Below are 25,563 nucleotides of genomic sequence, written 5' to 3'. Positions count from 1 at the left end.
CCATTCTTATACTTAAAATGTGAAGCAGAAAGTCCCCAAACTGTTGGGATTTAAATGGGAAACAAAAATGTATCTTTGAAATAAAAAAATAAAAATAAAAATGAAATTTGGTTTTTAAATGTGCCTAGCATGTCTGTACATGAAGCTCCTAATTGCAACCAACTTCAGAATGCGTTGACATTGTAACATGTGAATGTCATTGGTTTCTACAGATACAGATTTAGCCTACTAGTGGTGGCTAGTGGTGCAACCTGATAATATCAACTGCACAAAAACGTAACATTTAAGTGACACAAGAAATAAGGAAAGTAAAAATGGGCAAAGAAATTTCACATGGGCATGAAAAAAATCATAGATGATTATGATTTAAAAAGGATTTTTTTTATTTGTCTGGTCCAGTTGCCAGGGAGAGATTGGTAGTCAAACAGTTTATGAAATGAACATAGATACTGTGCTGGCACAGATATGATAACAGAGGAAGAAAAGAACAACATGACACGTCTATGAAATGAATGAGTGAATCACCACCTTAACCAAAAAAGACATAAATAATAGAATCTGAAACTAAACATCAAATGCACCATCTAATCCATACCAAATAAATACACCTCTGGGTGACATAGGAATTTCTAGGGGAGAATTGCACATAATCAAGATATAGTGTTTAACTACCACATACTACTCTTTACAAACACATATATACAAACATCAAATAATTCCATATACCCTTGTCCACGCACACTTTCAATCATCTTAACCATTTTTTTCCCTAAAAGCTGCTCTAGACATTTTTTTTTTCACATCTGTATTGGAATCTCATTCGAACACGGGACATTTGTCGGAGGCAGTCTGATGTGAAACAAGACAGGAGACATAGCAGCTGCACCATGTCAGCTGCTGTAGTGCTAAAGAAGGCAAGGGGAGAGGAGAAGGCCAGGTGCCCACAGATTTTGTGGTTATATTGGCCTGATCACCAGTAATTGCAAGGTCAAGGAGTTTTTCCTGATAGAATGGACATACTGGTAAAAAAAAAAGTTTGGCCTTTTACATTCCCCCAGTTATACATGAAGGAGTCTCTAGGGACTGTGTGGGGTAGATGAGGGCTGCTACAGTCCTGAATAATCCTTCATCAAGAAACCTACCATTTATGTGCATGAACACACAAACAGTGCATCATATAAAAAGGACACAGCTTCCTCATGTACTACAGGATTTATTAATCCCTAGACTGAAGGATTCAGCAAGTTTCAGCTGTTTGACAATTTCTACTCATTCTCATTCGCTCGTTCTCCTCTCAAACATACATACATCTCACTAAATGCTTAAGCAGCAGGCTAGCTTATTCATAGCTTACAAAGGTCAACTTACTTTATACAAATCATTGTCAAAAATCAAAGGAATCGGCAATAAATCGCATTCAATATATATTAAATCAGCATTGATTATCGTTTTCACACAGAGCTGTATCCAGGTAATGATAAACACAATAAAGCCCTCCTTCATGTTCCAGTATTGTTTCTCAAGATTAGCTCAGATAACATTTCCATTCATCACATGTTGAAAATGAAAAATAAAGCAAGTAAGAGGAAAAAAGTCAGATGAATTGTCATTCTTCTTTCAGCTCTCAAAGGCTGAAGCGATTTGTCCAGCAAACACATGTCAAAGTTAGTATAAAAAAAACATCCAGATGTCTACAGCTGAAGGAAAGTTGGAGCTGAGTGGAGTGCACTCTGACTACGGGGGCACAGGCAGTTTCTAGGTGTGCAAGTCCACTGACAGACAACCACAGCAGACACCAGTGCCAGTGCCGCCCCCAGTGGAACCACCCACTACGGTATTTTCTGGTCCTGACCAACCAATGAAAACACCCCTGAATGGAATGAGTGGTTCGTGTGTGCCCTACATTCATAAAAGAGCAGTGTTACCTGCCATTTATTTTTCAGCTGAGATCTCCTATCTGAACTGAGAGCTGAGCCGCTTCTCTCAGCCGACGGGAGAGAGAGAGAGAGAGCCCTGGAAGAAGAAGAAGAAGAAAAGGCAGCAAAAGGAAAAGCAAGTAGAATAGAGAGGGGCGGGAACTACTCTGGCCCAAAATACTGTTCTGCGGGCAAAGGCAGTGCGGTTGTCCCCTCTTACTCTCACCATAAGAGCCACACAAATGACTCTGGGGGCAGGGTAAGGCAAGGCAGGAGGAGGCAGGGTGTAAGGGAAGAGAGAATTCTTCATCCAGACAAATATCAGTCCCATTACATTATTTTACAATCTAGGTAGACCTGGCAGAGCCAATCATAAGCTCCTGAGAGACCAAACTAGTGAGAGGGCTGAATGAGTGACTGTAGTTATTGACTGATGGCCCTCTGTCTCTTGGCATGTAGAGTTAATTGGGTTTTTCTCAGGGTCCAGGTTAATAGCTGGCAACAGGCCTATCCACTCTTATGCCATCCACTACTATTTAACTGGGTAATGAAAGTGCCACACTGGCCAAATGTAGAGGGGGGTAGGGTCCAGTTGGGGGTTCGTTCCCTGACTCATAGTGTCTCCACCCGCCTTGGGGATGTCCCTATTTGGGGGTGCCAAGCTTCTTGGGAGTTCCCGGGCGCTTCTGCCAAAGGTGACTGGGGATGGTGAAGGCGTCGACACTCATGGACATGGTTTTGGACGGGATGGCAGTGAATTGCTTGCGGTCAGAGCTGTACTTGTAAATGGACTCTACCATTTCAGGGGGGATGACGCGGGGGCCGATGCCAGTGAGCCGTACCATCTCGTCGGTTTCAGGGTTCATGGTGTACACAGCCCGGAACTGGCAACTGGCATCTCTGAACAGGATGAGGAAGTGGTTGGCCGTGCTCTTCTCCATTTCCTGCAGAGGGAGGGACAGAGAGGGAAAAAATACAGGTAAGTGGGATTGTAAACAAGCGGCAGTCACAGTGACTTATAGCCTAGTCAAGGTGGACTCCCCTTGTGGACTCTGTAACAGCAGAGCGGCTTACCTCTACAATCTTGTTTTTCTGTGGTTCATTGACTTTGCCGGCCAGGCAGCAGCGAGAGATAGCATTGTGGATGATGAACTTGTTGGACTTAAAGCTAGGCTCCTTGTACAGCTTTGGACCTGAAAGACAGAGCATTTCCAGATGTTAAATAACCAACAAAACAATGCTTGGTATATTCATCCTTTAGTCTCATAGTATGGAACAAATAACTGACCAGTGTATTCTGGGATTGAGGCAGGAGAGGAGATAGTGGAGCCATTCTCCCAGTCCTTTTCTCCGTTCTGAGCGCTCATTCGTCCTGGCGACATCAGTCTGGAGGGAGAGTGTGAGCGGCTAGAGGGACGGAAGCGGGAGTTTTTCGTGAGGAAAGCTGGCTGTAGACTTTGAGTCATTGCAGAGAATAGCTCAATTTTTTTATTTTTATTTTTTTAAATGGGAAAGAAAATGGCCGATTTGGCCATAAGCAGCATCAACAAGATTATGGGCAATGCAGTCAGGAGTTTGGCTTGCAAAATGCCGCCCGGAAATGAAGTTTCACTTGTTTCTTGTTAGTTTCAAGAAGCAGCTTTTCGATGGTGTCTTGCTTCTGTAATTCGATGCATTTCTGATTGAAACGGGATGTTGGTGCGGGACATAACGCAGGGAGGGACTGGGCGGGTTAGACCATTACAAATATAGAAAGTGACTCAGTACTGGGGGGGGCATATCATATATCAACTAAACTAAACAATAGATTGTGTTGAAAATAATATTGTGGCCCTGCAATTACATAAGCAATTACGAGACGTACACATTTTTGTGACTTTTGAGGGAAAAGGCTTTGGTAGAAGACTGTGTACTTACAACTGCAGTTAAATGGCATCTCTTTACCACAAGGAGCAGACCAAAATAATGGCGCCTTTTTTTCTGGGAGGTGACAGTGTCCACCAGCCAAAGACCATAACTATCACTAGCTATAAAATTTCCATGGTGCAATATTAACTAGTAGTTGTGGTTTACTAGCAAGGTAAGCAGTTAATAATGTTAGGACCATCAGCAAAGAAGGAGTTCAACTTAGGCTTTACATGGAAAGTTCCCTGCTACGTATACTGGAACTTTCCAAACTGAGAAGTTGTGGCTTGTTTGTATCGAACGGCCGCAGGGTTGTGTAGTGTGGTAAACATAAATACATTTAATCACAAGTTATATCGATTGAATTCCACCAAAATCAGGCCGAGGAATAAATATCACTTTGATCTATAACATATTTCAGAATGGGAACCATATGGTTTGTAGTTTGTTTATATCAAGCAATATGCAATGTACTGGAATAGACAGGAGTGAACCAGAACGGGGCGGGGATGACGTCGACTTTGGCTCCCTATACATCCGGGCATTTGTTAAGAAAATGAAAGCTAGGCTGGGCAGGTTACCTGGGAGACTTCCTGACTGTCAAGCCTCCAGAGTCATTAGCCATGGAAGACAGGTTCATGGTGGAGTGGGAGTACACCTTGTTCAGCTTGGTGCCTGGAGGGAGGAAAAGAGGGATGGAGAGAGACATTAGCTGGAGAGAATAAATGGGTGGCTGGGTGTTTGGGGTGAGGGCAAGTAAAACAATCAGTGAAGAGTTAAATAGCAGTGTGTGTGAACAGTGGAACCATTTACCCATGAAGCCCTTGGCGGGGCTGCGGGAGAGGACCGAGTCATCCCGGAACACAGTCTTGGGTCTCTGCTTCTTGACCCCGCGGACCGTGGTGGGTTTCTGCCTCAGGACCTTGTCCAGGTCTTCCATGATCTTCAGCTGATGTCTCCTTTCATACTCCTGCCTGGTGAAGTCTCCTCTGCGTTGGGGGGTCCCCTCCGCTGTGGGGGTGCGAGATGTTGGGGGGGTGCCTGGGGTCTGGGGTCTGTCCTCGCTTTTGTCTCCCCAGCCTTCAATGATCATCCACTGCGGCTTGCTAAAGTTACAGAGAGGTGAATTTGTGTAAAGATTTTCAGTCTGTGACATTGAGATTGAGGAGCAGCTGATGAAAATATAGAGATTTATAGAGACAAATAGCAAACATTGGTGGGATCACAATCAGCCCTCTTAGTTATAGGCTGTAAAAACTTCACTGCAATTATTTTCAAAAAAGTAAATTTAAAAAAAAAATATTCATTGACTGATTTAAAGTGAGAACCCCAAACTTGCAATGATACCCCAATTTTGCTACAAAAAAACGTTACATTCAATTAAGATTGCCGATAAATAAAACAAGGTCTCACTTGGATTCCTTTTCTTTTTCCTGCTCCAGTTTGCGTCTCTTCATCTCCTCTGCTCTCTTCTGCTGTTTCTCCAGCAATGCCGCTTTCCGTTGAGCCATCTCATCCTCTGGTCGCACCTTGTCATCCTGCTAACAAAAGTCACACAAAGAAATAGAGGCATAACTATACTGATCTTAGAAATGAAGAAGTTTCAGAATGGCAGCGAGAGATAGCAATAATATTCAGTCACCCACCTTGAAAAAGAAACCGACCCCTCCCTTCATCTCCGGCTCTGTCATGTCACTCATGGAGTCAGAGAAGATTTCGGGCCCTTGGTCTTCCTCTTCCTCGTCTCCTCTCAGAGCCGACAGGGAGATCTCAATCAGGCTGCTGCGTTTGCCATTAAACATCGCCGCAGGGACGTCACTCTCGAAGGAGCACTCTGACGGGGCTCCAGAGCTGCTGCCCCCACCAGTGGGCTGCTCCTTCCTGGCCAGAGCCACCTGCGAGGGCCCGGCCTCCAGGTCCATGCTAAATATACTATGATCGTCATTGGAGCCTACATCTGACAGGGCGTCCTCTGCTGGGGGACGGGTAGTGGAGGTTGGGGTTGGTGTTGGGGATGGTGTGGGTATGGGTGTGATGCTAGGCACAGGAGTAGGTGCAGATGAGCGCAGCTCATCCAGGTTGTCAGAGGAGCCAATGGAGAAGGAGGAAGAAGTCTGGACCTGGCACTGCCAGGGATTCACGCGGCGCAGGTGGGGGATGCGGTCCACATTTTGAGGTGGGGTGAGGACCCGTGACAGGGCTGGGCCTTTGACGTCCAGGGGACGAGTGTGGTGGTGGTGTTTGGGGCTTTTAGGGGGTACAGACTGGGCTCTACGGTGGGCCACTTGGGGGGATTTGGGGGGAGTGGTGTGGTTTGTGATTTTACGGGATGGCGACGGAGAGGAGGAGGCAGAATTGAGGTCTCGGGTAGATTCTCGGGACAGGCGTGCAGGGGCTGGGGTGGAGGTTTTTGGGCTGGGTGGGATGACCCAGGACTTGCTGGGAGCTGCAGCTTTCTTCCTGATTAGCTGGCTCTGCTGCTCAGACAGACGCTGCATGTCACTTTGTAGAGAGCTCAGGGCTGCAGTCAGCTTGGATACAGCATTGTTATAGTCCCCTAGAGGAGCTACCGTTTTCTCACCAGGTGTCCCAGCCCCCTTCTCCCCTGGTGTACCTGCCTTGTCCTTGGAGGAAGTAACCGGTTTGTCAAGCCGAAGCCCTGCTTTATCATTACCCTCATCCTCCGCTAAGGGGCGCTGTTCGTCTTGTTCCTGCTGCTCTTCTTCCTCCATTCGAGCCAGCCTCTCCTCCAGCGTCAAGCGACAGAGGTCTTCTTCTGTGGAGGAGGTGCTGACCTGGCCATCCCCTTCTTCCCCTTCTCTCTCATCCTCACGATGCTCCTTCTTCAACTGGAGAAAGGCACTCTTGCCTAGTCTTTGCCGGTGTTTTGCAAAAATGGCCTCAATGCGTTTCTTCTGGGCTTCAATGGCCTTGCGCTTCTCTTCAAGCCGAGCTCCCAGCTCAGACATCTCAGTAGTGAGTTGTGGGCTCTTGCTGGGGCTTTCATCAGACTTCTGTGCCCAGGTGGTCATCTGAGGAGAAGGTGGCTCACTGGTTTTGGGAGAATCGATAATCTGCTTCTTCTTGCGCTCTGCAAAACTGGTCATCTTCACACCGCTGTCAGATACATCGTTGCCATGGCCTCTGACAGAGCGTGCACCAGCAGCAGGTGTGGCTGGAGTGGACTGGGCCTTAGGAAGGTCTTCTGAGGCGTCTGAGTCTACACTGCCATCTCTCAAGACGGAGTCATCGTCTCGTGAACATTCAGAAGTGTTTCTAGTGCGACTGGGCTCCCTGGACTCTCCTGCGGGCCGGTACATCATTCCTGAGCGTGTTGGGGCGGAGCAGCTGATGGGGGCAGGGCTGCTGTTATGTCTGGAACTAGCAGGGTCATCAGGAGAGTGGAGGTAGAAGCCATCAGGAGCACCGTCTGGGTGTAAGCGAGGCTCCAGCTTGCTCTCATTGTGGATGATCTGAAGGGCCTCTTCGATGGTAGGCAGCTCTCCCGTCTCACTCTCCCCTAGGCCATTCTCCTCTGCCAGCCGGGGAATGCTGGGACTCTGGGTGGCCCAGGAGGCTCTCTGGGGACCATTAGGGCCAGGGGGTTTGCTAAGCAAATGGCTGAGGTCTTCAGGAGGGGTGTAGGGCACCCGGATCATGGTTTGGCTTGCTGGGTTGAGCTGGTCTGAGCTGACGGAGCGGGTTATGACGGGGTTGCCCATCACAATGTCCACATCACTGTCCAGGCCAAAGGGAATGCTGAAGGACACTGCTGACAAGGGGCGGCTAAGCAGAAGGATACAAGTGAGTATAAGCACACTCAAAATACACAGATATACACAGTGTATCAGTGAATATATGGGGGGGCCTACCTGAGAGGTTTCTTGCTCCATGTCTTTCCAACTCCTTCTATATGAGACATTGAGGTAGACTGAATCAAAGATCCTGAGTACATTGGGACACACACAAACACAAGTAAAGGCATGCACACCACACAGGGATGCACAAATCAACCAAAACAATACACCAATAAAAGAAATAAATATTGACATGGACAAACATCCATAAAGATAAGAATAGGGCCAACACTCAACACATAATGATACACAGTCAACAGGCAAACAAGCGCTGAGCAAAATATATGAACCACATGGTAAAAGGACACTGACAAATTAAACATATGGTAGCTTCATGTAATGATGACTGGACTTACCTGACACACCTGCTGGTGACACAGGGGAGGAGATGGGGAGGAAGGGCTTCTTGAAGATAGAAGGAGAGCCACTGTAAAACACAGACACAGAAAACAAAGAAATACTTTCAGTTCATACAAGTGCTTTTGCAAAAAAAATACACCAGACCACAAAAGCAAAATGACTATGAAAACTTCTGTACCTGTTACCACTCGGCGTTACTGGTGTGGAGCCATCTAAAGAAAAGAAAACTCATTAGACCTTGTCACAGTTATTCCTGGGATTGTTGTGATTTTACTAGTGGGATTACAGTCACACAGCAACACGAAAATGGTCACACTTACCTGATGTGTCTATTGGCTGAACAAACTCAGGCCTTCGTACTTCAAACCAGCTAAGCAGCTCTGCTAGGAAGCTCAGCAAGTTGAACTAAACACATCACACAGAATGTATTAGGCCATTGTATTGTAAAAGGACAATACAGAATTCAATGGTCAATCACGGGTCTTTAGGAGTGTGTGTGTGTGTGTGTGTGTGTGTGTGTGTGTGTGTCTGTACCTGAAGCTCCTGTGGTGTGTACAGCATGTCTTCCAGCGTCAACGGACAGCAGCTCTTCAAACAGCTGTCACAGAATTCACGGATAAACTGCAGGTTGTACAAGCTGTCTGCTACGGACATGGACTCCTTCATACAAACATCTTGCACAGAGAGAAGAAGAAGAACAAAAACCCCATTAAAACGGACATAAACACACCAAGAAAAAAGCCAGTGCTCTTCACTCCATTATAGCTCATGGTTACAAGGCTTGCTGGTACCTTCAAGTCTTAGCAGGCCAGGGCAATAGTAGTGTATAACAGCAGCAACAGCACATCCATTGGACAGGTCTTTCACTTCATTCACCACCGGGAAGATGGGCTTCTGTTTGGACTGCATTTTATCCTTCCTGTAGCGGAGCTGAAAAGAGAGCAAGAGAGGGAGAGCTACTAAATGGGGGAAAAAAGGACACTGTCGAATCCTGCAGTGTGATCTCAATGCTATCTTGTTAATGGTTGCATAACAAAGTATTTGTCATATTAGTTAATATTAAAACAAACATCAAAGCCAGGACTCTCCAAACATAGGTGGGTGCTCATAAAGTCAATATACACTTCATGAGACATAACATAAAACAGCGTTCAAAAAGAATTCCAGTACGAACGAAAAGAGAGGACCAAGAAAGACCATGCTAATGTATAAGGGAGGGAAGGTAGGCAGGCAAATGGCAGAAGCCAGGGGAGTGATTTAATCAGAGCAGAAACAGCCAGGATTTTGTCAGTAGAAAGTGGGACAAGTGAGGGTCTCAGGAGGCTGAGAGAAAGAACGAGAGGCAGAGAGAGAGAGAGAGAGAGAGAATACAATGCCTCTACAACAGGTAGAAGTACTGAATACAGACAAACGACTCACTGTCAGCACTGACCAGCTGACTAGAAGCCTGACTCTATCATCCCCCATAGCCATTCTAAAACACACACACACACACACACCTCTCTGTCTCACAGGGGGACCAGAGGAACAGGTTGTAAATGTCAATTTCTAGGCCTGGTAGAGTACTGATTGTGATTCATGCACCACTCGAGTATCAACAAACAATACCTTGCCCCTCCCTGTCTTGCCCCGCCCCATGACCTCGGCACGGCGACGTGTGCAGTTTAATGCAGACTAGCATGTGAGGCACACTAGCATTCTCACACCAGCAGATGGAGAGAGAAGACACACCTGACCATCAGACATTTGCTGATAAAGTAGATGAAGAAACTGGAGGGATGGAGGGACAGGGGGAGGGAGCAGAGGAAAGGAGGGAACTTACAGGAACAAGTTTCCAGTACCAGCGAGTAGGACACTGTCAGAGAGGAGGAAGGAGGAAAGGAGATAGAGAAAGAAAGGGAAGTGGAGAACAGGAGGATAAGGAGAGGTATTACAGCTACAGTGGAAGAACTAGAGAAACAAGAGAAAGGGTTGTGATGACGGTGCTTTTTAAAAAAATGACAAGGCAACCTCGTTGACAAAGGAAAAAGACTGCCCTCATTTTTATTGTGTGCCAGCCAACATATACTTCTTGTGCTTGTAGTGTGTAAGAGTGGTAGAAGGCTTGCAAGTTGGTAAGTGCAGCAGTATCAACAATATGAATACTTGATAAGCTTAATACACTGCACTTCATGTGCTTCAAAGTAAATGTTTTATGTAAGAGTAAAGTGCATAATCCCAGAGAGATTATCATGCGTGTTTGGATATGATGATGTGTGGCGAGAGTTAGAGATACACTGGATGTGTAACTGAGTACTCACAGAGGGCTGAACAGGCTGGGGCTCTGTACTGGCCTGAGATGGGTCACTCTGGGCTCCTTCTGTACACTCTCTCAGCTTCTGGTTTAACTGAGAGAGAAATAGCATCAAGTATGGTTAATGCACATTGTGTTAGCAGATCTGACTATATTGTGTTGTAGCCACATTTTTAAAAACATACTGGATTTCTTAATTACTGTAATCTTGTTTCTGAAGAAAAACAGATGTTGGGTCATCTGTACAACTGGCTTATTGAGAGAGAAACCTGATAAGAGACCACAATGAGTCATGTTGGAAAGAAACAGACATGTCCATCTCTGGCCTGCTCCTTACCCCGTTAACCCAATGAAGCAGAGCCTCCTCCCAGCTGGAAGCTCCGCCCATCCGCTCCGCGGCACCACATGTCTTCACCGCAGTCACCGTCTCCATGGCTCCCACGGCCATCAGGGCATCCATCACCGCCAGGTGGGCACTCTGAACCAATCATATGGGAGAGAGAAGAGGAACCGTCAGGGACACAGTCACAGCGAAAGCCACAGAGCCCAGACAGCGTTTATAGCATCAATCAATTACAGCTAACGTAATAATGCTGGCCAGTGACATTTCTACTGCTCTGGCAGGGCACGGCTCAGTGCTAACGCAGACCAGAGAAGGGGATCGCTCACTACTGCAGCGCTGAGGTTATGTACCGCCCGCAGCCTCTAGGGGTCTCCAGGGGCCAGCTCTGAGTCAGCAGAAACACTGACAAGATGGGAACTGGTGTGGGAGTCCTCAGCAAGCACATGTATCAATGCGTGTGGGTGAACTTTGGACCTACGTTTGTACAATCATTAAGGAGGAAATGGATCAATATAATATGATAACACATGCCTCCCAATCATAAGGACTTTCATTCCTCAGCTGCTTTCCCTTTATTTGCCTTCCCTTGCTTCCCTCTCCTCCTGCTTCCTCCTCTGCTGTGCAGTGAAATATGGCTGTATGACTCATGTGTGACAGACTGCAGGATAAAATGAGGCGCTGTAACTGGTTCACCAGGGAACACTAGAAAGAGCTACATTCTCTGTCAGACACAGGTATTCCAGATCCTTTTTGCAGTTTCAGACTGTGCATGACAGTGTCTTTGTGTGTTTGTGTGTATCGGAACCACAACGCGAGTGTAAAACCTATTTCAACTTTCTTTTTTTTCTCCACACCAACACAACTGTCAAACAATAAAGCTCTTGTCTACACATATTTAACATCCCCGAGCGTTTCCATCCAACAGACATTAGTGCTTTTTCTTTTTTTTTCTTTCGTAGCCAGAGTCCATTACAGAGGCCTTTCTAATGGCCAGAGTCCATTAAACCACACCACCAACATTATCAGCTCAGTCAGAGAGAGCGCCTTAACTCTTGTAAACCCGTTAGCTCATTAGTTTTTGTGCTCCATTCGCGCCATGGGGCCTCAAGCTACTACCTCCACTTTGAGCCATGGTATTCTTTACCATAGACTAAGACTTACAGTACTTCACATGTCTAACCTCCACAGTGCTGCCAACGATCTCAAATATTTGAACAATTTGAAGTGCACTCTATTTACACTTCCACTCTCTTAATTTGCAGGTAAAATCAAGCGCTCCCCCTGTTATGTCTGACAGTGTTAGTCACCACCACCAACTGGAGCAACCTTTGACCTAAAAGGTGGAGTGGAACTGAATACCAAAGAGCTAGACCTAAATAATGCCAGAGAGTTAGTAAGAGCAGAGGAAACAACGGCTCCCTTGGGTGGGATTCAGGACAGGAGGTCTGAAGGACGAGTGTAGACCAGAGCTGCTAGCGGAGTCTTCAGGCTTTCCCCTGTATGTCAGACAGTCACGGACCCCCACCCCCACCCACCCCACCCCCCACCTCTTATCCCGGAGCATCTCTGACATTGGACACCACCTATCCCCACCACCACTGCTGTGAACTCATCCCCCTTAGTCATTTTGCACTCCTGGCTTTACTTTACAAGAGGCACCTGCACCCTTTTACTGATATGTACAGTATTCTGTTTACTAAATCCTCCTCACTAGTAAAGATTTGCACTTCTCTGTCCTTTCACCACAGAAATACCATGGTTAATTGTCACAATGTAATTTCTTATTTACAATTCTTGTTTACAATTTTCTTATGTATGTTCTTGTCAAATTACTTGTGCATGCAATGTACTTGGCAAGTAAAGTTGTTTCTGATTCATCAGCCTCCACTAGACTAAAGCTCACTGAGGCTTCAACAAAGTCACAGAACTGCAGAGCTGGGTGACATGTTAGAGAAAACAAGCACGTAATTTGTGATAAGCTGTGACTAGCTTGGCGCTAAATTGACTCACTCGGCAGCAGTCAGGCTCATGGAGTCTTTATAACCGTGTCCCGCAATGGCACATGTGCATTGCCTGAGAGACTTATACTAGCTGCTGGTCGCAGCTAAAAATGGAGCTAACATATGCTAACATGAGCTTAGGCCATAGGCCTTAATACATTTCACAACTTGACATACTTTCTGATTGGAAGGACTTTTGATTACTCTGTGTGCTTATTCTAGAAACAAGTCTTCCTCCGTACCCATCAGTGTAAAATCCCTCTATCTATGTCTCCTCTATCTGTGTCACTTTGTGTTCTACATAATCTACACGAGTTGCCATCCAACACAGCAGCCCCCTCCCTCTTCACTATTGGCTAACGGCAACAAGCTCCCTGTTATAATAATTAACTCTGGCCAACAGAGAGGACAGGCAGGTCGCAAACAACACATTCCTGTCATGGGGCCATTCCTTCAATCCCCCAATCTTCAGGTTTGAGCCTAATCTGTGCAAATCGGTGCCTGTTCCCCTTTACTACTTACAAATTCCACCTCAGAGGCCAGACATTCTTACTGTAACTTCTTACGGTGCCCCAGCTGAGTGCTGATGGCTACGCTGCTGCACGCATGAGGCCTGTCTGCGTGTCTGTCTACTCAACCTTGATATAAAGTGCTGACCTGGGCAGGCCCGGCGCTGGGGCAGGCAGGGCGGGCGATGCCAGCAAAGGCCTGTCAGATAGCATTGGGCCTGGCTCTCAGGATGTGCTGCAGTCAGTCCCTGGGAGCTGTGTGGCCCGGGCTCGCCTGCCCTGCCAACACTGTTGCCAAGACAAGGGATGCTGCTTGTATGTCTGCGAGACATGGCTTGTCTGTTCAGTGGAAATGTCTGCAGTGCAGAGGGGGACAAATAGCCTGATATAGGGCCCGGGGCTGAGGGCCTTGCAGAAAGAGGGCTGCCATGAAGGCTGGGCAGAGCCAACCAGGATGTGACTGATTCAGAGCACCATTGCTTGGCAGAGATCGCACGCTATCGGAGTACATGAATGTTGAGCTCAATTCTACTGTTACCTGAGCAACAGCTGCACTTTCAAAACACACCAAATGAAAACTCTTTAAAATAAAGCAAGTTATTTTAAAAGGTAGGTTACATATTTTCGCAGTGATCTACACAGTGTAAAAGTATGTGGGAATGTAAGACTGGTCACGGTGTGAAAGGAGATGACAGAGAGAAAAAGAGAGAGAATAAGCAAGAGAGAATGACAGACCAAGTGAAAGTGTCCTGCCCTGTTGTTATGCTGTACAGTAATTATTCAGAGGAGGGAGTGGAGGGTAATTCATCACAAAAGAGAGGAATGAAAGGGGAGAAGAAGGGGGGTGTTAGTGGATTTCCCGTCGCCGACCCTGGAGAGCTCGCTAAGCCAAATCACAAGTTTCCCTAATGAGAGGGGAGAGAGGAGCAACTCTGGAACACACAGCTCAGAGCCTGCCAGATCACCATAACAACCAACCAGCTGACCCACAATGCATCTCAACACAAGCCTGACCACAGCAGTGCTCGGTGCTCCCGGCTTAACACCGGCTCTCCGCTTGGAAACCTCCAGCCAGCAAACAGTTAGTCCCCCTCAAACCGATGTGACAGGCAGAGGAAAAATTAATACTCCATCAATTAACCCCATCAACATTAAATCATTACGGCCCTATTTGGCAAATCTGCTTGCACATGTCAACAACAGAGCCAAACAAAGAATGCAAAGGCATCTTACTGATCATTAAGTGAGATTATGATGAAGGCAAAATCTTAATTATGTCTGAAATATGACTTAACCCCATCCCCCCAGCCTAGTGCCTGGTGCCTATTGAGGGGGAGATGGAGACAAACAGGGGGATCAGGCAGGTCTGGGGCCCAGCAGGGGGTATTGGACAGGAGGTCCTCTCAAAGCACATGGTTCTATGAACACTGGCATACCTAAATGCTTAAGCAAGAAAAAGCAGGTTCGCATTATGCCAAACCCATTTGGATAATGTCCTTTTTCATTTAAACACCACATTTCGAGGTCAATGATGTCATCTGGCAAAATTGCTTTTATTGTCTCATCTCAAAACAAAAACCATCACCAAAGAAAAGTTTAATTACTAGCCCACATTAGTTTCCTCTCAGCTAAGGCCGATGGCAGAACAAATGTTGTGAGATGATGTTTAGCATTCCTGATCCGGGGATAGAGTCTGCCACTTCTAATTTCAGCTAAGCTCTTGATTGATGCTCACTTGACCGAAAACCTGCCAACACAGCGGTATGATTTAAGACAAAGTGTCAGTGCCTATCCAAAACCAACAGGGGTTAGCCGCATTATGGCTACATGACTTACTTTGTCACGGTGGGAACAAATGCATAAGCCCAACTGATAGACTTCTCTAGCGTAATCCATAACAGTATATTTGAAATACATAATTATGATTACACAGCAGCTTCACAGCAAACAATAAATGCGACAAATTGGTTTGATGTTTCCAGAGATGTTAGGTGCATGGTGAGTCAGTGGTCATCTCTGGTGTGTCATGCACTGGTGGATGATGACGTTCAGTCTGGATGGCAGATTATCTCTAATCTTCACAGATCTTTATCCTCAATCTGAGGAGTGATGGGGGCTGGGCCACCACCAGAGGGACAGCTATCAGTAGAGATACGCAGCAAGCAGGAGCTGGAGGGAGCTGGAGGGAGCTGGAGGGAGCTGGAGGGAGCTGGAGGGAGCTGGAGGGAGCCGGAGGCACCGTCACTGTGGCTGACTCCAGAGAAGCCTCAGGAAGCGCCGTCTACAAAGCTTCCCTTTCAGGATAACCCTACACTCCTGGATTTATATGTATGGCACAGCATCAGCTGAGGTTGAGCATGCACTGAATAGCAATGATGTAAGATGTGTGAGGTATCAATAACAAAGCAGTCAGTCGTCAACAGTGCTTGGCTTGATAGATTAAATGGCAGTCGAGTGTTTGGCTGTCAGCAACAAGCATGGCGCGACTTGAGCGTTTGTGACTTGTGTCTGCATATACAGTATGTGCGCTATGTCATGTGTTTGTTTGACACAGATCATTCTGTGGAGCTTTAATATAAAGCGGTGCTGCAGCAGATTGCTGCTGTTCCAAAGCCGTTTACTGGCCGAGGCCCACATTGCTGCTCCATCCTTCTAATGCTGCTGCTGCATGACCCACTTTCCCTGCCTGCCACAATGCTGCTACAGTGCCAGTCAGCAGCAGACTGGCACTGTAGCACAGAGAGCAGCCCAGGGCCTGGCACTGGCTGGAAAGCTCATAGCACGGCAGCGAGCAGCAAATGCAGCAGCAACAACTGTAACAGCCAAGCTTGGAGTTTAGTGACAGGGCTTTGACAGTTGAGATGCTCCACGGTCTGGCCTGGCAGTAGCACCCAGAGCCACAGAGACACACGCAAGCAAGCAGACAAATGCATACACACACACACAAAGGGCTGTAACAGTTACTGCATTATAGCAACACAATACTAATAAGAGGCATACTGTGGGGTTGGGCAGATTATCACCATGACAACCATTTTTTTTTTTACCTTTTATTGTTTCTCTGTTTTTGCCAGTAAATGCCTTCTAAGTACCTTGAGGTATGGAGGTATGCAGGCTAGCAGCCACCAGCAGGCAAATCTAGTAAAGTTATATAGTTTAACCAGAACCACTTCATTCAGCAAGTGCAAGAAATGTACAGGAATTTCTCTTTGTGAAACTAGTGTGGGAAGACAACAACTCACAAAGTGACATACTGGTACAAATGGTACAGGGGCAATAAGACCTCACATGTAGTACAAGGGGATAGTGCAGGACATATAATAGACAGCAGACTCTACATATCATTCTACATATAAACAAAAAAGCATTCTATCACTGTGTGCATTCATGCAGTATGACATGTAGTAGGCTGTAGCTGTAGTTGAGATTCCAGCAGTGTATTCAAACAAACTACCATGTGATATTCACACCATGCAGTACTGAGTAGAATCTGAGCGCCAAGAGAATCAGCGTAATAACACAGACTCTTGCTGAGAGAATAAGGTGAGTATTACAATGAGCATGTAGCCTACGGTGCGTAAATTGAAATGAATCATGCAAGGAATAATCTGCTTTGTTGTCTAATGTTACATATCATTCTCTGTGGTTGCAAGGACACACTTCAGTTGCTGTTGATAAGACAAGGCCTAGGAATGGTCTGACTATGTCTGCTAATATAATATTATACTATTTTTCTAACTGTGGTTTAGAATATTTCATACAGGTACAACCTTAACACACACACACACACACACACACACACACACACACACACACACATACAAAATTAAGCTCATCATCACTACATCACCAGTGGAGCCACACCTGCTGCAATGGCCACTAGTCAGAGGCAGTGAAGCAGACAGCTTTCACCTCACTACACGGGAACACCATCTGTACAGACTCCCTCCTTGGCTTTCAAAACACAGCCTGTATGTGCGTAAATCAAAATGGCTGAGGAAATGAGGCTACATGCCGCTGCATAATGAAGACAATAATCTGTACGAAGGGAGGAACTGTACTGAATACTTCAAAATCAGGTTACAGCAAGACTGACAACTGAAGCAGAAAAGCAGTTGCTCCATCAAAGCTGACACCGTTTCCCTTCTTGCAGGCAATTACAAAGCTAATTTGAAAATAAACTTAGTTCTCTGAATATGAAAGGAGAATTTAGGACCATATTATAGCGTGTGTGTGTACTAGAGTGAGTAAGAGAAAGAGAGAGAGATTCATTGTCGCGAGCCGAGAAGACAAACCAGTTTCTCTTGATTCAGCTCGTTGAGCCAGCCCAGAGTGTTCTCTCGACACAGCATCTCCAGTTTCACCAGAACTGTTCAGCCATTGTTCTCCATCTGATCTGGACCACCTATTTGTATACCTCTGCAGGCTCTCCCTCCCTCCCGCACCCTGGAATTAAAGCGGTCGTCCCCCATGTCACCCTGACCGCCCTAGTCCTCACAGCTGGATCCACTCATCCTCAGGGATCAGCTGGGGGCAGCGAGGGGGATGGGGGCTGGTTTGGAATGGGTGGGGGTCTTTTTGATGTCCTTTAATCCCTAGAATCAAAGCATAAACAAGTCCCTACATCCACAAGGCCACCCGACCCCCTTTGCTTTTCTATAGCCCCCTGGCTGGTAGTGCCTCTGGGTCCCCATGAGGAGACACGCTCACTGCTTAGACTGGTCTAGAAACACAGGGCAGTTTCTAGCCACCCACACACTTGTCTGCCAGACTGGTGTGGAGTGATGGAAATCTTCCATGTGTTTACCCTTCCCATAACCAAACAAAGACCGTAAGTCCCTACGTAAACACCACACCCTTTCTTTACCATTTTGATGGGTTTGTGCCGCAGGTCTGCGTCAGTCACCGGCGTGTCCTGGTCTTTGGGGGCCATGCCTCTCTTAGCGAGGAGCTGCAGCAGGGCGGCGTTGTCTTTGGGGGGTGCCTCGGCCCCGGTGTCCCCCAGTAACAGGCTGTATGTGCGGCAGTAGAGCTCCGAGGACAGCAGCAGGCGCGTGACGGGCGGTTTAAGGTGCTCCTGCTCATACTGGTCACAGTAGAAGGGGTCACGCAGCTCCACGGGGACATTCTCTACAGAGAGACAAAACACAGACGCAGTCAGATACATTCTTGGGAACAGTACTGCTACTAGAGAGATAACTGCAAAAAGTAACACAAAATATGTCCAGGGTGGAGGAGATAAATAGGATGAAGTCTCTGAATGCTCTGAAAATAGGACAGGGAACAGGCTACGTCACCATCAACTCCTATCATTCCTAGTCCTCGTCTCTCTTCAGTCAAAAAACACCAGCAAAAAACACCAGCAAAAAAGGGAGACATTGTATAATAACATGTTAGAACAGTATAAAATACATTCACTTGCTTAGAAACCTGCTTTCTGCAAGGTGCAGTGGCAGATTGAGACAACTGGTGTATACCCCAGAGGTATAATCATATGAGTGAGTGAGCAGAACCGGGTTAAATGAAGCAAGATTGTGCGACTATCTGTGTGTATGTAAGAGAGCCAGAGAACTGGAGTAGGTAGAAAGGCCAACGCAAAGAGAGGAAAAGCTAGTATGTGCGTCTCATGGCAAAACCAGTGACTGAATCAAAAGGCCAGAGGGCAGAGGATGCGGTGACAAGCTTGATAGACTGGTTGCAAATTCATCTTCCTAGTATATAAAGCACCGCACTTCCTTGTCTGTAAACTTCAGTAGCTGGCACTGCCTCAGTATCAAGTGTCCTTCTGCAACTATGATACTATGGCGTATTCTACGTCGGTCCAGAGCCATGCAACGGCTAGTGAACAGATCCAGTAATCAGCAGGCATCAAGGTCAGTGGGGCATGATGACATACCAGCCCAGACATTATCATCCAAGGATTACGAGATACATTGCCACTCTTTTTTCCCCCCTCTTTGAGAACCTCTGGCTTGTTGTAAACCCGCAGTTTTCAAAGAGCAACAATGCAACGTGAAGCAATGCTGCAGCCAGAAACCTATCGAAAGTAAACAAGGAAAACTCATATTCTGTGTCTCGACCCAAAGAGAGGGTAGTTTAGCTAAGTGTAGCACCACCAGTAACAAGTTGAAGACTGTAATCTATTTGGACTGTTTTTTCTGTAAACGAGATCAGAGCAAACATTATCCTGAAACACACACCCAACACACCTCTGTGAAACTGGTTTCTCTGCATTCAGACCTGATGAAACCAGCACCAAATCCAATAGCCTACATCCATGCACAAACATATTTGAACAAAACACCTCTTTTTTTTTTAAAGGCCCTACGGTCAAAATTTGAAAAGCTGAAATACCAGCAGCTTGCCTGAAAAGAGAAAGGAGAAACTCACATGGATGTGAAGTGTATGTATTTGAGTGCGGGAGTGTGTGTGTCTGACAGAAGGATTATTACAAGGGAGATGTCACTATGTTGTTGTGTCATTAAAGCACTGTAATGGAGCCACTGACATCAGACAATACAACAAAACACCCAGCCTCACAGAGGTTAGACAATGCCCTGGCCTCTGTCTCTTCAGCTCACTCTCACTGCATGATGACTATAGGTGTCGAACAATATTGCGAGTCACGCCACACGGCCCATTTTGTTGTGAATATGCCATTGTGTGCCTTTAAACTCCAATGGTCAGTTTAGTCGTGTAAACATTTAGGCAAACCAACCAAACTATTTACACCTTTAGTCTCAGGTCCAGGTAGTTTAGACAAAATAATGCACGTGGAGAAAATAATTAAGTAATAAGTCCTTAATAATTAATTCCCACAATGACGTTGCGTAAACAAAACAAAAAAAAAAAATTGATCCAGAATGCAAAGCTGGATGCAAATGCCACAGCTCAGCGAGATGAATGCGGTCGATAGGAGCATGATTTCCCTATGGGACAGCCTGGCCATGAATGACTACTCTGTGTGTCACACACATCACAGAAACAAACTGGGAGAAAAATGGAAAGTTTGCAAATCCAGACACCACTTCCCAAAGCTATGCACCTGCACTCCATAGCAACAAACATCCGATAGAGCAACACGCCTAATGTGAAAAAGCTAAAAGAAATAGGCAGCAATGAAGAGGAGTGAGAAGATGGCAGCCTTAAAGCATAATTACAAGCAAAAAAGGAGTGTGATGTCTCCATAATGTTGACACCATAATGTTGATATCAACACACCCCCAGGGTAATATTTAGATAGCAAACACTGGTGTCTGTGAGCTTACACAAACCAGAGCACCAGCCTCTCTGTCACTCTCACAGGTCATGGGGTCACGGCCTATCTATTGGTCTGGGTGAGAAACCAAAGGTCAAATGTGCGCATACAGACGATTCTGAAGACTACAGAGTGAGCAGGGAGAGCACGCTTCAAGCGGAAGGGTTGAAGCCCTCGTGTCTGCAAGCACCTGTTCTACTGAAGAGTCCTTCAGCAAGACACTGAATCCCTACCACCTCCAGCTCCTCCATACTTTAACTGACCCTGAACTCTCACCTCCCTGTGAACGGGGCAAAGCGAAAAGAGAATTTTCATACAGCAATTAGTATTACATTGTTACTATTATCACACCAAACTATCAAAACTGAAGGACCATGGTAGAAAAAGTGATGCTTGACTGGTATCAACACAATTCAGTCTGTTAAAATTCAACTCATTAATAAAGTGCAGATAAAGTGATGTAGCTTGCCTTCATGGCTGTAGTCAGTTCAGCTGTGTAAGCTCATATCTACACTGACCTGTATGGCTTGATAGCCTGCTGATAACAGGGGCCATGTGTTCTCCTACTTAATTGATTGATTGAGCTAGCATGCTGGTCATGTCACAAACATTTCAGGCACGTGCCTGAGAGTAATCAAGGGCCACAAAGCAACACAAACACACCCAAGCACGGGTCAGCTGAAATCAACCGCAGTTTGAACCAAGCTAGCTCCCTTGGGAGTATTCAGTAAGGGTAGACCCCGTCCCCCCGCATCCCACTTTACACCCAAGTGGACTGACCGGCATTGGATTTCAAGAAGGTTGTCATGGTAACAGTGAACATTAAGAAGCTCTTTGCATTAATTGCGTGGCACAGCAGTCTGCAAAACCTGCTGCATTTGACGATATAAGCTGTCAGGCTGTCTTGCTAGAACCCTTCAGAAAGTCTGGCTTGGATTCAATAATTCATAAGAGCTCAGATGTGCAGAAGTGTGCAAGGTAAGCATAGAGGCTGGAAGCTGGGGCTCAAATGACAACATTATATTCAAGTTATCTCCTCTCCCAAGTCTTGGTTAGCCTAAATGAAGTAGCAATATTTACCTGTCCAGTACTCATCTGAAAATACTCATCTGAAAACACTTTTGGGAAACATTCTACAAAATGAATACTTAACAATACCTATGTTTTGATAAGGATATTGGCTGCAGCTTCTAGATAGGCTGTCTTGGAAAACTGAGTTATAAAAAACTCCATCATGTGGTGGAAAGGATCAAAACGGGGACGATTATACGCTCTTGTTTTAGAACAAGGCCAGGTCTTGTTTTAATGCCCCAAAATCCAGCAGTAGTGAGAGGGGCTGTGTTATTCTCTACGCATGACCTCTAGTCCTGAGTGATACACCTAATTGAAAAACCAGGACAGAGAACTAAGGAAAAGACCCCGCAAAACAGTCCACAGTACAAAGATGGTAGAAGTGAAACATTGCCAAGGCTCAGCATATTTGAAACAGCCTCTTTTGAGACACAGCCAACTATAAATTAAAACCTAAGACAATGCATCTGGCATATTCTGGCTAATACCCTTAAGGAATATTATCTTGAGTAATCAATAAACGTCAATTACACCAGATGAAAAAAAATATTTTTCACCTGACCAAAGGGGTGAAACTGCCAAATATACCTAGACCTAGCTTGGGTATGACATAAGCACAGCAGCCATAAATTGCATAAAGAGGGCAGTCTACCCAGCACCTATGGGTGCTTGAAAGACTACCAGGACAACGCAGAAGTGTCCTCAAGTTAGAGACTGAGTTCCTACCAGCTCCTGGTGCACTGTTGTGCAACTGAGCCTGACCTCAGTGTGGAGTGTAGCAAGTAAAGAGAATTTCCTTAAAGGGACCAACAAAGTATCACATTATTATTATCTTGACACACCTTGCACAACCCAGTCAGTGTATCAAGGGGTTTAACCATAGTCTGGTAGAGTTTCATATGTTTTTACCAATAAGATTGATGTTTTGTCAAACACCAACAGCATGCCAACTTCCTCCCCAGGTCCTCGTCCCCTGGTGACTCACCATAGCTACACTGATGGGGGAAAAGATGAGTAATCGCTCCAACTGGATTTCAGTATGATCCAAGCAGCTTTGTAGCCAGGTGGAGCTAAAGCAACAGGTTTCAGATGCACTAAACAAACAAAGGTTTTACAACATCCTAGTACAAGGAGCTTCAATTTCATTTCTGGAATATTCTCAGGAGAAGGGATTGATGACCAGATGAGGAGGGGATAAGACGGGCTCCGTTTTTCATAACTGTTAATTAAGTTGTTCTCAGATGGATTACAAACAGGCACAATAGACATCACTAGTGTGTACTCAAAGGGGAAAACCCATATGTAAACAGAATTTACATATATTATCCCTATGAACTTGACAGTTCACATGAACATGTTTCTCCCAAAGCTAGAAACTAGAGATTCAAGACTGTCTGGTCTCATTCCAAAGTAAAGGCACAAACTAATATCTCATGAATCCATAGAGTCACTCTCCAATGAATTGTCAACAAAGCAAGTCCAAGTTTCGGTACTCTAGTTTCTAGCTTTGAAAGCATGTTATTCATGTTCACAAAGAGATTTCACAGTCCAAGATCATGGCCAGCCTCCAAATTAACATACATGCAGGCCTACATAAATTCATTTTTAGGGTAGATGAGAATATAAATCATTTTTTTTAAGAGATGGTCATTAGGCCCTTGCCTGCTCCCAGTAAAGGCTACAGTCTGTTTGTATACAGTACAGCACAGTATTTACATGAAAGACTTGAGATATGTGGCCCACATGAAAGCTCATTTCGTGGTGCAGAGACTCAGAGATGAAGGTTGCGGTCCATTGTCATCATTAGGATTGATTGGCAGGATGATTGACCTGAAAGAGCTGAGGACCAGATGACCCGTCTGGCTGCTGCTGCACTATCTGATGTTCTACCCAGTTGAGTTTCCGGGAAGGGACTTGATGATGTCATCTTGACTTTGCAGGAAAATATCAGCAGCTCTAGGCTATCTCAGCTGATGATGAGGACCACTGCACACCAACAGTCCCAGTCCTCATATTCCTTTAGCTAGGTATGGAGGGTGACTTTGACCGGAGGGCGTGGTTGAGGTGCTAAGCAGAGCACACAGAGGCAACAAACTGCAGCCTAGAGTCCTGGACCCATGGCCTGGGATTGCGTAACACATTGAGTAAGGTTGTTAAAGTAAAATAGAGTTCACCTCATACTCTTAACAGCCCAAACTGAGTGAAGTCTATGATTAAATCTCAAACCATTAGCTTATAACTGACTGACCCAGAGCTTCTATTTACATGCACATCTAAGGAAAGTGAAAGGGAGGTGGTTCCCTCCTCAGGCTTTTCTCAAACAGGACTGTTTTGGTGCTTTCTCTGTGAGATCTACCAGATAGGCCTATACAGCAAATTTGCCTGTGGGAATAGACTTAGCTATCTCCTCAAGGTCAGTGCAGACGCTGCTTTTAAGAGGGAGTTCTGGAAACCTAAGGCATAAAAACGTCTTATGATAACTATGCTGTTTCCAACAAAAGGATTCTCTTAGGTGGGTGTGTTTGCGCATCATGGAAAGGCCGGATGGTTTGTCTCAAGCGCCTCATGGGCTTTGCTGACTAAGGACAAGATGAGAATAAGAAAGGATAAGAAAACTCCCGATTAAATGAATTAGAATTAAAGTCTATGTAGTCTATCCACTCAGTACAAACTCAGAATTATACAGCTATTTTGACTGGTCCTGATTATATGTTGGGGGTTAGATAGTAACATTGTATTACTAGAAGCTGTCAACACTGGGAATGAATAACACTTCTAAAACAATCTACGCCCCTTGTCCCATTTCTGTGTAAACTAAATCGGATAAGAACACAATAGCCCGCAATTGATTGCTGATGTCTGGTGGCTAGAAATACGACAGACTGGGTTTAGCGTGATATGGCCTGCGGAGGAGGCCCTTTTTCGGACACATCTACCTATGAAATGTGACTGACCACCCACTGAGTAAGAACAAATGACATGTGTATGAGTTGGAAATGCATACAGTGCATGGTCCGCCTTTCATGTGCTGCTCTTTGTGCCCCAAAATCGCTGAGCTTTACATATAGCGCAGTTCACCTTCATGCGTGCGCTCTTCATTTAACTGGTAAACTGCATATAAACATACTGCTGGACCACAAAGGGATGGTGGTTTTCAAAAGATCTCTCTGGATACGTTCATACATCATCAGGCCTGTAGCATTAACTATAACCTACCTGCATTGCCGTAGGACTTTGCCAGTAGCCATCCGACACTTGCGCATATTTTTGCCTTAGTACAATCATACAAATCCAATGGCTTTATGTCCGGGACTACAAAAGTCTTCCTCATGGCATTGGAGTCCACCATAGCGAGTCCGTAGAAAATGGGGAAAAGGGAAGCAGTACTGGCAAAAAAGGCTACAAGGCAGTATAAAAATTCAGGCAATCATTCTTTTAGCAGACTATTCCATACTACAGGGGCTGGGAATACGGATGTGGGTAAGCGTTTCGTCGGGGAAAAATATCCGCCCCGGAGCTGCTTCCAATCCAGTGAATGTCCCTTTTTTCTCCGGTTTTGGAGACGAAATCAGTCTTTAAATGATGCCTCGCCACCTAATGAAGCCCCCGGCCCACCGGGTTATTAGAGAAAGCCGGAATATTCCCCTCGTTTTTGCCCTTCGTCCGCATTGCTGTGTAGTCAGTTTACTGTAAGCAGCTCCACAGAGAGCCCCGCCGATGACTGATTACCAGGTGCCCCACACTGGGAGCGCTCGCTCCGCCGGCGGTCCAATAGCAATTGAGCTTGGATGAGGAGGGCGGGATCTAACTGTGTGAATGCAGCCAGCAGGTAGAGGTATGACTCTTTGGGACAGGTGCATCTGCTGGCGGACAGGTGAACTGTTGCCTGGAGCGGCTAATTTTGACAGGGAACGTCTTTACACACGAAAAAAAAACAAAAAGTGATCCTGCTATTCATTTTCGAAGCGTATTATGCAAATATCACAACGCAATTAGAAGTCCCTGGGAGTATTTTAGGAATATATAGTGACACCAAATTTTATGTTCGTTA

General features: G+C 45.7%; 1 protein-coding gene across 5 annotated transcripts; it reads right to left on the bottom strand.

The window, feature by feature from the left end:
- Positions 1-359: 359 nt before the first annotated feature.
- On the bottom strand, positions 360-25,217 carry camsap3 (calmodulin regulated spectrin-associated protein family, member 3). Of its 5 annotated transcripts, none has more exons than XM_071916864.2 (17): positions 24,729-25,217; positions 18,051-18,313; positions 10,669-10,809; positions 10,339-10,425; positions 8,830-8,968; positions 8,573-8,712; positions 8,359-8,443; positions 8,217-8,250; positions 8,035-8,105; positions 7,694-7,766; positions 5,468-7,607; positions 5,235-5,362; positions 4,635-4,927; positions 4,403-4,496; positions 3,205-3,323; positions 2,991-3,109; positions 360-2,860 (listed from the first exon to the last, which is right to left on the bottom strand). In XM_071916864.2, exons 1-17 carry the CDS (start codon positions 24,859-24,861, stop codon positions 2,561-2,563), a joined length of 4,359 nt encoding a protein of 1,452 aa, XP_071772965.1. In that variant the 5' UTR covers positions 24,862-25,217; the 3' UTR covers positions 360-2,560. The 5 variants fall into 5 exon arrangements, with proteins under 5 accessions (XP_071772965.1, XP_071772966.1, XP_071772969.1 ...); XM_071916865.2 differs by having other exon boundaries at positions 5,235-5,359; XM_071916868.2 differs by having other exon boundaries at positions 7,694-7,730.
- Positions 25,218-25,563: the final 346 nt, after the last annotated feature.

This window comes from Centroberyx gerrardi, chromosome 7, assembly GCF_048128805.1.
Source record: "Centroberyx gerrardi isolate f3 chromosome 7, fCenGer3.hap1.cur.20231027, whole genome shotgun sequence".
In the NCBI taxonomy this organism is placed as follows: domain Eukaryota; kingdom Metazoa; phylum Chordata; class Actinopteri; order Beryciformes; family Berycidae; genus Centroberyx; species Centroberyx gerrardi.
This window is presented reverse-complemented; position numbering and strand designations above follow the sequence as displayed.

Coding starts and splice junctions, on each gene's coding strand:
- camsap3 (XM_071916864.2), bottom strand. CDS start 24,861: ATGGTGGACTCCAATGCCATGAGGAAGACTTTTGTAGTCCCGGACATA. Junction 18,314..24,728: donor AAAGTCCTACGGCAATGCAG/GTAGGTTATAGT, acceptor GTCTCTCTGTAG/AGAATGTCCCCGTGGAGCTG. Junction 4,928..5,234: donor GAAAAAGAAAAGGAATCCAA/GTGAGACCTTGT, acceptor CTGTAACTTTAG/CAAGCCGCAGTGGATGATCA.